The 12330-nt window shown below is 39.9% G+C and overlaps 1 protein-coding gene across 1 annotated transcript in view; it reads right to left on the reverse strand.

The window, feature by feature from the left end:
* Positions 1–520: 520 nt before the first annotated feature.
* Positions 521–12330, reverse strand: part of LOC139609807 (transmembrane protein 47-like) — a 29172-nt gene continuing 17362 nt past the window's right edge. The window contains exon 3 of the mRNA XM_071464786.1: positions 521–10433. Within this exon, the coding sequence (XP_071320887.1) occupies positions 10255–10433 (179 nt within the window). The 3' untranslated portion in view covers positions 521–10254. The remainder of the gene's footprint in view (positions 10434–12330) is intronic.

Below are 12330 nucleotides of genomic sequence, written 5' to 3' on the forward strand. Positions count from 1 at the left end.
CACACAGCCTGTATTCATTAAAACAAGCCGTCAGGACTTCTGTAACTTTGTGATGTCACAACAAAGCCATCACTGTCCTCAGTCATACCCAAAGCCCAGCCAACCTTGACCCACCATCCAGCATTGCAGGATTTGGTTTCTCTGAGTGTTTACCTGAAATCTGCTCTATTTTTATTAGATCACTCAGAAAACAGCCTCGAGGTTAAAACAAATCAAATCGAGGATAAACACTTGATTTTCATCGGAGAGGGTCTTAAATTAAAATACCAAATTAATAAGGAAAAATATGCTTACCTGTTAAGCTCCCTGTCTTATTTCTTATCTTACTACTTTCCCACTTTAAGGGACGCTCCCGTGCTACTGTATCTGTGTCTAAGTTTAACTCAGCATATCTGGAAACTAGCTGGTAACATCTCTGGCTCTCAGATAATACTGAAAGTGACCTAGGCATGACAGTGATTATTTCAGAGCGGGAAAAAGATGACAGAAGGACGACGTGACAACAAAACGAGAAATAGTGTGAGATATTCTGCTCAGTGCTTTAATGTGCCGACGTACAAAGAGATAAATGCTGATTACTGACATCTCTACCATGGCATCTAAAACATGCCAACACACACGCATGTGCACACACACACACACACACACACAGACACACACACACACACACACACACACACTCTTTCTCTCTCTCTATCAAACACAATTACACTCCCCCACTGTCATTCACACACATACAAACTATCCTAAATCCCTATGCACATCATTAGACAGTGTTTCTCTCCGATCTACTGGGAGATGATGCATAAAACAGAGCCGTCTCTGTTTGTGAGCATCTACTTTTCATCAGTAAATGAATAACCAAACAAATGCTAATGACTACGAGTCAGACCTGGGTTAAAACATACAAAGAACCAGCATGGGTCAGAAAGCCTAGGGCTACAAATAACAGGAATAACACTGTGAGGGGCTTTTTTTTTTCTTTTTTTTTTTTTTGTAGCATGTCATCAAACTAGTGAAAAACTCCATAGAAAGACACAAGAAATCGTATTTGCGCACGACCACACTAAAAATTCAAGCATGTCACTTTTGAAACTGGTGCAAACATATTTGCATTGTCATTTACAATCAGAGGCTCATAATTACAGCTGATGTGACGCTGAGTTCAGTTCCCAATTAAGACATCAAAACATGCAGCAACTATAACTGCATCTGTTCAAAGTTGCCATATGTTTTTTTTTTCCTTTTTTTTTTTTTTTGCTCTACAAATCTGAAAGTGTAGTATTGTCTCTTCTGGGATAAAGGATGTACTGATAAAAACTGCTGCATGCTGCTAAACAAAATAAAGCAGTAAGTCTTTGATCTGGCAGGGGATTTATCTCCTTTAGAGAGTGTTTACGCATCTGGCAGATGAATTAAAACTAAAAATGCTGTTATACCAGACCAACACTGTAAATCAACAGAATTTTCAGGACATCAAATATTCAGTTTCATAGTTGCTGCTGACACATATTCCAAAAACACATTAAAAAATGATTGTTTTAGTTATTTTAGTCCACCCATTAATATTTATGGGGACATTTGAAATAATTCCTGTAGATTTTAACCCAGGTCTGTTACAGTGTTAAGCTAAGGCTCCTCTATGCCACCTAAGCACGGAGACATTTCTAGGTATCAAAAACACCCCCACTAAGCCGTGATCACACAGTACTAAATACAGTAGCAGCCATATCGAACATCATACTGATCACCTCTATTACAGCATTTCTCCATTGTGTCAGGACTTCTGCTTCACCCTGGCCGCATGGAGTCCGAGTCAGGTGACACAAAGTGCTTCGTCAGTGACCTGACACAAAATCTAGTGACCCAACAAAGCCAAACACTGATTAACTGGAGCCCCAACCAATGAACACAGTGGAGTTGTGATACCTTTCAAACTTGACACTGAAAAGCAGGATCTGCTGACCCATATAGGTTGTATGACTAATGGAATAATGGCTGTAACAGTGAGCGCTCTTTTGGTTTTCACTCACTGCTGAATAAAACGTTGAGTAAACAGCACAAGTAAAAGAAATCCACATAAAAACATTGAAGGATTTTGTCGCCACTCAGAAGACCATATTTTCATAGGACACCCATCAGTTTGAGGCTACTTATTAGACTACACTGAATTTACTTCATTTACTACAGCCCACAAGTTTACCCTCTTCAGTAATGCTTTAGATTACAGCTCGTAAATGGCAGTGTAAATATTTTATACATACGTGGGAACCAATGAAATATGTAATAGGTACCTACTGGTAGGTACCAGGGAGGAAGTACAGTAGATGGAAAAGGAGATAACAAATTAATGCTTATGAGGTAGTGTACCTAGAAAAAAATTACACAGGAAGTACTTTAATTAACCAGCAGATCTAATCTGATCATACGATAGGAGATAAAAGCTTCTCTTAAATCAGTTTTATATTGGATCCCCACTAATTCATTATCATTTTTAAAACATGCACATTCTTCTTTTCCATGACAGCTCAAAAAATTGTGTTATTTACAGAAGCCCTAAGAGTCAAAAGATTTTTTTATGAGGATTTTTTTTTTTTGTTTTTTTTTTTGGTCAGGGTTTTTCTTAGCCTTTTTTTTTTCTTTTGTAATACTCATTTCAGCCACAAGAGGCTGGTGCACCACTCGGCCAGTCCGAACAGGTCTAAAGGGATCCAAGTTTGTTTTTTTTCCCGAAGATGATTCTTAATTCCTCCATGTAATGTAAAAACTCAATGTAAGCTAGTTATGTAACGTTACTGTTCTGTCTTTTGGCCAGAGATGTATTTTAAGTCTTTACGGAAGTCAGGTGAGATAGATATAAAGAGCTGCAAAGCCCATGTGAGGAGCAGGTCACAGTGGATGTGCAGTTTAAAGGACTTAATTGGCTTATTTCATGCGTTATTTTCAGTTTATGTATCTATGTTTAGAGTACATGGAAAAATTAAAAATAATCTGGATAAAAGTCCTATTTAGACTGGGGTAGCCTCTTGTTAATTGTGACTTAAAAAAAAGATTTTCCTTTCAGGGCTTCTGTAGTTATTTATAGTTGTATTCAGTTATATTTTTGACTTGTCTGATAAGGTATTTACTGCCTTTAATCAGTTTCAGGACTCCACACTATTTAAGGCTTATGTAATGTTTTACTGTCCAACAACAATGATGTATATCAGAGGCGTCATGTCTATTCAACCAGAGGGGACACACGATTGGACGGATGATTGGTTCTGAATGTCTGAAGGTTTGATTTTAATAGAAACATGCAGGTGACAGAGAAATAGAGCAGAGACAGTACGGGAGTTGGGCAGAGCCACAGGATCACCACAATCTGACTGTGGCTTAGTGATAATAGCCAACAGTGTCATTCCTTTCTGTGAAGATAAGCCTGGTTTTTGTGACAGATTTACTGCATCTTCTTAATGCATCATTTTATTAGCTGCAGGAAACACTGCAACAAGCAGTGAATCAGGGACAGAGGACACACCAGTTCCTCTTCTACCCATGATGACTACAAGAGGTCCACAGATACTTTTCATTATTTGGAATATTCAGTATTTGGAGGGGGGCCCACCTGCTAGCTATGATGCAAAGTCTTTTCGGTGGTTGATTTAGGGCAAGGAGGCAGGAGAAGGCTTTGCATAGCATAGTGCAAGCCAGAAACATCAGGACAATTGTAGAAAATAGCAGGAAGACCTGCCATACGTATTGACGAACATTTATCAAAACAGAGGGCCAAACAGAAAGGAGGAGAGAGAACAGATACAAGACTGTATCGCTCGGCAGATATAACTTACACCTTGGCCAGGTTGAGATTACCCTTCGTTATGAGTCTGAAAGTTCAACTAACGAAGGAGTCTTTGAAGAAATCACAGAATTAGTCTGATGATGTGACGAGACACTTCAAAAACACCTTGATGCCACAGAGGAAAATCCGAAGGGAGATCCGCGTTATCTTTCAGGAAAGAGCCAGAATCAATGTCATACGCAAGACCATTGAGGAAGTGAAGGAAGCCAAATAACACCCGACCTAAGCAAAGATCATTTATCAAGATATGATGGCAAAATGGCAAAAATTCAAGAGTGTCTCAATGATTTTGTCAGTGCAAAGGACACATCGGGAACTGGCTAAATATCTCGGGTAGACATTAGATAAATTAGCCTTGCTGTCACTGATGTAGGAAGCCAAGGCTATGATGGTTGTGCTGCTATGTCAAATATTTACAGAGGTGTGCAGGCTCTTAGGAAGAAGAGCAATGAGAAGGCCTATTTCGTCCACTGCTTCACGCAAAGACTTGACCTTGCTGCTTTTCATAATTTCATTGGCGTCATGGGCAACTTTAGTCTTTCGTCGAGGCTTCTGCCAAGCAACATACGGCCTTTTTGTAGAGGTCCAGCAAGAGCAGAGAGAAAATGAAACAGGGAATACAAGCCCTCAGCACAACAAGATGGTCTAGCAGTACTGATAACTGCAATGTTGTCCTGAGTACTATTGTCCTTTTGGTGGAGACTTTACAGCAGATCCAAACAAGTGATGCTTTTGACCATGACACATCAGGCACAGCACTGGCCCCGAGCAAGACCATTGATTTTGAGATTTGTCTACAGTTGGTGGCTTTGGTCAGAATCGTCAGTGACAAGTGTACTGGGCTGTTTGACTGCAAATCAGAGCTCTCTGAGCTGCAGACTGATGAAGTGTTTGAGGAGATCAGGAAATAAGCCCAAACTGTTGCATCACAGATCGATGTTCAGTAAGAGGACAAAGGTCTCAAGAAGAAAAGATTCCAAAAAGCAGACTCAGGCGCTGCTTGCTCCAAAGGATGAGTTGAAAGTGAACTTCTTTGACCACACAAAGCATCACTGACAGATACAGTCCTGACATTTCACAGTTTCTCAGATTCACATACTGTCTCACAAAGCCCACATGACAGAAAATCCCTCACCTCGAGCAGTTGTGTCACGCAGACAAGGAGTACAAGCTCTTGGTTCACAGGTCCCAGGTTTTTTTGTGGAGAACAATCTTCTGCAAGCTTACCCAGAGATGGGTGTGCTATGTCAGCTCATAGTTACTCCTCCAGTTGCTGCCTGCAACCATGAGAAGTCCTTCAGTGAGGACAATGATGAAGCAAGGCTGATGGATGATCAGCGGTCAAAGCAGAAGAGAAACAGACCGTGCCTTTTAGAGGTTTGAAGGCCGTTGCTAGGGCAGACTCTGATAAAAAGAACAGCATCTCAAATACTGAACAAACTGAACTTGAACTATTTGGGTATATGGCTGCGTCGAGATAATTTGATGTAATGTAGAGGACTGAATTGGGGACTAGCTCAGGATTTACAGAAGGAGGACATGTGGATGATAATGTATTTAATTTCCCACAGTCCCTTCATCACAAGATGGGATATGAAACATTCGGAAAGAGAAATAGATCAAACAAAGAAATAAAGAGGGAGAGGGAGAGACGAAGGGATGATGACTGTGCATGTTACACCAAGTACATTTTTGTTTTATTTTGTCTTGTAAAGATGTATATACAGTTGTACACTGCTGGGAGTGATACTACATTGTGTTTGGGCAATTAGGCTTAATATTGAATAAAAGAATAAATGTATTTTATGACATATTAATCTGTAAAAATAAAGACATCAGCAGTCAAAAGCCGCATCTATTGCTTTTTTGGACTCCATTATCCAAGCAATTATGTAAGCCCACTATCTAATTACAAATCTGTGCTGCTGTATAGCTTTCCATTAAATTGACACAAATGAATTTAGCGAGACAACAGACTGATAAAGGGTGCAGGATCTTTTCGGCTTCGTCTCTTGCATCCAGATCGATAATACTTGTTTTGTTTTTTTTTTTAACTGGAGAACAAATTGTCTCATCTGTAGATGTTATCTACATGATCAACTTAGTTTTCATGACAATGCCATGGGATTCAGAATCTGTGCCCCCTCAAAAAAAAAAAAATCTGAATGCATGACACCCCTGATATTAATAATTAATACATACTCCATGTTTAAAAACGTATTCCTCAAGAACTTATTACATTTCTAAGTGCCGTATATCAAAATGAATGATACTGTAACTCATTCCCTTGTAAAATCTGCACTGTGATCTTTCATTTTTCCAATCCAGTTATTGTTGTATCCTGTAATTGTTAAATAGGAACTCAGTCATTTGAAAAATACTTGTAGTGCAATACATTTCCCTCTTAAGAGTCTCATTTAAACACAAAGTTGTTTACCCTTGGTTTCCTATTTATATATTTTACACTCACAGTTTTATCTCTATATATTGGTACCCAGTAGGTATTTTATTGACACCCTTTATATCGTAAATCCGACTGTAATTTGCAGCTGTAATCTAAAGTGTTACCGCATCAGGCCGCAGATGTTGAACCTGAGTGAGCTGATTTTAGAAGCAGTAGCGTTGTACTGACGGCCAGAACTGCCAAAAGCGAACAACATCCTCCTTAAGATCAGACGAAAAATGTTTTGTTTTGTTTTTTTTTTGTCTGTAGTAAACTTCAATGTGTCAGTTTATATAAAATGAATGGACTTCTGTCAGCTGCATGAGTTGTGTGGCGGCTGCACAGCTCTGGTGGCGAGGGAGGAAGCCTAGATCCTATTTTTGGGTGATGGTTGCCTGTCAGCTCCACAGTAAATATATGACAATGGAGAGTACTGATAAGGTGCTGCTTGTATCTCCAAAATGTCAGCCAGAGAATTCTTATTTTACATTGGACTCCCTGTGCACTTCTGAAATTACAGAGTATGTTTTGAATGGAGACTGGAGGTCACAGGGTTAGGGAAGTAATTCGCCACACGTGGGAGCTGAGACGCAATGTTTTTGCACAATGGCAGCAGAAAAATAGCTTTATCACCTGCTTTATAAGCCAATCTCAAATTTCAAATCCGCACAGAAGTTACAATATTTGCTTCTGCAAATGTCTTTACACCCAGAAATTACACTGGATCCATGGCAACCACCCAAGCTGCTGATTGGGAGCCAAACCCAGAGGGCAGGAGAAACAGTGGAAATTAGATAAATTCAAATAAGCAGCTTTTGTCAGGTGATCTTTTCTGTAAAGTGAAGATGCTTTGATGTAAGATACAATGCAACTTTTTGTCTATATCTATCCCCAGCATCCATCAATAGTGACATTTGACATTGATATTGACAATTGCTTTCCCTGTGCCAACAGATGCACGTCACCACAATCTACACAGACAGGATGCAACGCTGATCCCTGACATTAAAATGCAGACAAGGAGACAGCAATCTTGTGTCAGTGAAACATGGCCTCAACCTATCAGTAGAAACACTGATCCAGTTCATTGATAGTCAGCTTCAGTGGCTGTGTTTACATGCACAAAGTAATGCGTTAATATGCTCATACTGGGAATAAACCAGTTGTCTCATTGTGCCCTTAACAACAAAACAGTTTTTTTCAGATTATAAATTGATTTCCGAATAATCTAATATAATCTATAATCTAAAAAGTTGCTTTTACCGACACAAATTTTCGAACAACACTTAAACTCCATCCAAAATCTCTCCCTTATTCATTCACTGACTATTTCCAGCAAAATAAATAATAAAGTCATAGTGAATTAAGATTTTGGTCCCTCATGTATTGTGGCTTTTGCGGATATTAATGGCTCTACATTGGTTTAGGTCTGTGTAGCTATGACAATGTGTAAGTGCAGAGTGCCTCAAGGTGGCCAATGCCTGGTCCCCAATCTTTTACTTTTAATTTACTTCAAATTTCCATCATCTTGTGTGTAGGCGTATTATCAGTTTTCACTTATGAGAAGATTATGGACAGATTGACCTAATATTGGTGTAATATATGACTGCAGGCTCACTTTAGAATACATTAAATCTAGGGGTCAGTTGATATTCATGCCTTAATCACTTGCCGACCAGGCAATTTTAAGTCCTGCTCTCTGGCACCTGCAAAAAATCTCTATTCAGAATCAGCCACCATGGTTTTTACTGGAAAAAAGTCAGTGTCTTCAGATAGCACAGAGGAGTTGATAAAAAAAAATTGACATCCATATGAGTTATGTGCCCTCATAAGCTCTAGAGCAATGGTTCCCAAGCTGTGGACCAGGGCCAATTTGTGGGTGGCAAAGGTGTTGCAGAGGGCCAACAAATCATTTTTAAAACAAAATGATCTTTAAAAACATGACAAGTGTTTAAAAACTTTTTTTTCTCATACTAAGGCCTATCACTATGATAAGCTAATGATAGGAACTCTGATAGCATGCTAAAAGATTACCTTGCCTGAAGAAATGACTCTTTCTTCAGGCAAGAACGTTGATGCTGGGAAATTCAGCAAAGCATCAGATACCATTTTTTAAAATTCTTTCTTTCTCCAATATCTGCATGTAGAGAATATGGCTAAGGTTCGGGAAAGATTATAGTCGTGGAAAATAAACTAAAGTTGAAGTATGTTTAGGGATGGGCAACTGAAAGATTTGGTCAAGGTTAGAGAAGGTCAGTAAAAAGGCAAGAAGTTCTGTGTGTCCGCTCACCCACATCATGTCCACCCACCACCCTGACCTCCACGACTCAACTTTCTGCTTTGCTTCACGATGTGCACACTAGTTCCCACATTGGCACTGAAAGTTGGCATTGGGTGTAAATTGTGAGGTGCAGAAACATCCAATATGTAAGTAATTCCTGTGGATACTCTGCTGCTCTGACTCATGACATTTGTTAGGCTCACATGAAGTCTAATAGGGGGATCTCTAGAAACTATTCAGGGCTGAAAAAAGGCTGTTTTAAGTGTTTAAGTGCTGTAAAAAATAATAATAATTAAATTGTCATTTTAATTTATATATTAGTATTCTCCTCTATTTAGTAACGGTGCAAAAACATTATCTTTGTATTATCAGGCCTTGATAATCAACTTTATCATTATGTATAATTTGTTATATTCCTATGAATTTATTTTGATGATTACAATTAAGTTAGAACCCTGACTCCATAAAGTCCACACATCACATCCCCCACCTCCACCTGAGCTGGCCACCTGCACAACCTAAGATCATGAAATGAGACAAAGATCTGTTTGCCCCAAAATGATTACTCTTTTATACGTATAGTTCTGTCACAGTTCTCCATATGTTTTCCTGCGATTGTACTTCAGCTGAGTACATAATCACGTAATTACATTCAGAGCAGATACACTAACTTTCTTAAAGTACAGTTGTGCATGTAAACATGGCCACTGAGAGACTGTATCTGCCTGGACCAGAGGAGGAGGGAGGATGCTCCGAACGTCACGGTGCGGAGAAACTTGGCTCGATCGGGAATCGAAATTTAGCAGACCCTTGGAGGCATCTGAGCGCAGTCCTGTCTCACACCTCCGACCATGGCTAATCAATCATGACAGCTACGTGTGCACACCCTGTGGGTTGCCACAGTAACAGACAAGTGGCTCGATAACAGAATATTGATTGGGTGTCTTTATTTTATTCCCCCCTCCCCCCAAAGAGGGATCTATCTGTCTTGAAGTGCAACTATAGCGTCTGATCCTTTTTCACATCCTTGTGGAAGTTTAAGAACTCCAGAGGACTTTGGGAAACAAAATGCCACAACTCTTAAGTACTACTGATGATGATGATGATGGTGATGCACTGATGGAGAAAAAGACTGTGGATTAGATTGTTGAAGATCTCCAGCATGAGTATTAGATGTTTACAGGTGAAGATACACGTTCCTTTTTTTTTGCATGTGCATGCATGTGTAAACGTGCGGTGAAAGCCTCCCAGTCTGACATCCTGTTTCCTAGGTAACAGAGTCAATAGGTTGGGTTGCCACTAGTGACATAATAACTGTAGTTCTTGTAGTGTTGTTCACAAGGAAGGTTGTTGCCAGCGTGTCCCAGGTGTGGCACAAGTCCTGGAAATAAACCAGTAAGACCCCGACCCATCCCCTACCCCTGCCATGGACGAGCCAGCCGACATAATGGGCTGCCAGTTCAAATACCCATCAGTATCAGCGCTCACACTTTTATTGGGGCAAGAAAAGAAATCTTCTGACCGGCAGCTTCATCCCAATTGCGATTCAGTTTTTGGCTCAAATCCAGTGTAAAACATTCCTTACAGTTCTTGAGAATCAAGCCTTTAAAAGCCCACCCCCCCAACCCCAAAAACCCCATCCTTGCCCCCTGAATACCTCTCCTGTTGGGTTTCCAGCTTATATCTGACCTAGTAGTACTCCTCATAGTTCTTGGGGTTGAGGCAGTACAGGATACCCCCGCCAAAGGAGAAGATGGTTCCCCCCCAGGCCAGGCCGTAGCCCCAGTTGAACTCATGGTAGATTCTCAGGTTGATGCTCTCGATGAACTTGATGGGGTAGAGGACCAAGCTGCAGGCCTGAAGGACAACTGGAAGAGACACAGAGATGGTAAATACAAGAGAAAGTATCATTTCTCCAACAAAAGAAGAAGCCAGGTTTAAAATACGAAGGCTCACACTGGATCTGTGTCCAACACTTTGCCAATCGGTTTGACTTTGGCCTAGAGTTCAAGGTTGGGCTTGGTGACAGTTGATAAAGGTGGCAGGTTGATGTGTTTGAATGGAAAAGGCATCACATAAGGTCATTTTTCACTATGAGCCAGACATTGATATTAATATAACAAGCGCAACACAATCTCCTCCAAATTCCCAATCTTGCAGTACAGTGTCCACTTCTAGTGACTACAGCCGTATAAAACCTTTTCATGGTTATGTTTGGACAGTCACAGCACTTGGTTAAGGTTAGGGAAAGATCGTGGTCTGGTTTAACACGGGATAAGTTAAGAGTTACTTCAGATCCAGCATGTTTATTTATGTTTAACAAAACTCTCAATCTTTCCCTGACCCTAACCAAAGTCCTTTTGTTGCACTACTGACTATCGACGCCATCCTCGGTCTAAGGTGTGACAGTTGCTTGGTAGGCCAGCCATCAACTCCAACCACTTCCTTGCAAATCCACTACTGTTAATCAATGTAGTGCTTCGTTGCTGCTGAGCGTGGTTTCTTGCCAGGAGCGGGTGGTGGAGGACACTCATCAAGAGCTTCGTTCATTGTTACATTTACAAGACGAGAGGTTATAATTCGCCCTCTTTAGTAGAAGAAAAAACACTATTGTGCCCCCCTGACTTTGACTCAAACACTTCTATGAAGTTGACATTTGTTGTTCTTGGTGAAATATCTCAATTTCTGGATGGGATGACATGAAAAGTTTGCTACAAACATTCATGGATTAGGATGAACTGCAATAACTGTGGTGATCTTTGTAGCTAACTTTTAACTAACAAGATTTTAATTAGTTCAATTCTTTGGTTCATGAGCAAACACTTGCAAAACTAATGACATGAACATGGTAACATTATATCTGACAAAGCATGTTAGCATTGCGAATGTGAGCATGTTTTACAGTGAAAATGTCCATATATTATTTATCATGACATTGTGGCAATGAGCACACTACACCCTGCTGTGTGTTTCCACAATTGTTAACAGGAAGTCTGTGTATAATCATTATTAAAACTAGAGTTTAGAGCAGGTTGGAGATGAACTAGATAATGAGGAAGGAAGATTGGAGAAGAAAAATCACTAAAAATATACTGCAGTCAGTGTCTGTATTACAAAAAGATACCAGCCTGGGTGCCAGCTGGAAGAAACAGGAGGAGAGAAGAATCATTATCAATTGTAAAACAGCTGTTTTATTTTATTCTAATTTTAATGATTATTCAAAGACTACATTCTGATTAAACTTTCTCTGATGTAAAATGGGTCTGTTTTATGAGTTTTATGAGATTTGGTCACATCCACTTTTTTTCTTTTACACTTTTTAGTGGTCACATACAAAAGAGTTTAGAAATATATATATATTTTTTAAAAAGCAGCAGAAATTAGAATCAACTAGGTCAAGAAGCCCCATTTTTTCACATTTTAGAAAAACAAAATAAATCAAACTTGATTAAAAAAGAGGGCAGGAGAGGGACTGATGGTGGAGAAGAGGACAGAGGATATGCTGGATATGGATCAGTGTTGGACTTAAGGGTCAAGATTAGGAAATGATGGAGGGATAAGGGGAGGTGAAAGGGAACGGGGGGGGGGGGGGGGATAGGTGTTTGAAAGGGGAGGGGCAGAGATGGATGGCAGTACAACAAAGGAGAACACATCAATCATTACTTCTTCAAAGGGAATTCATCTTGTGGGAACATAAACAAGCTCTGGCACTTCCCCGCGTGAAAAGCAAAAGCTACACAGAATGCATAATTTCCACAAACACGC

This window comes from Trachinotus anak, unplaced genomic scaffold, assembly GCF_046630095.1.
Source record: "Trachinotus anak isolate AG129_WGS33_773 ecotype Australia unplaced genomic scaffold, CSIRO_AGI_Tana_v1 ptg000026l, whole genome shotgun sequence".
NCBI classification, from domain to species: Eukaryota; Metazoa; Chordata; class Actinopteri; order Carangiformes; family Carangidae; genus Trachinotus; species Trachinotus anak.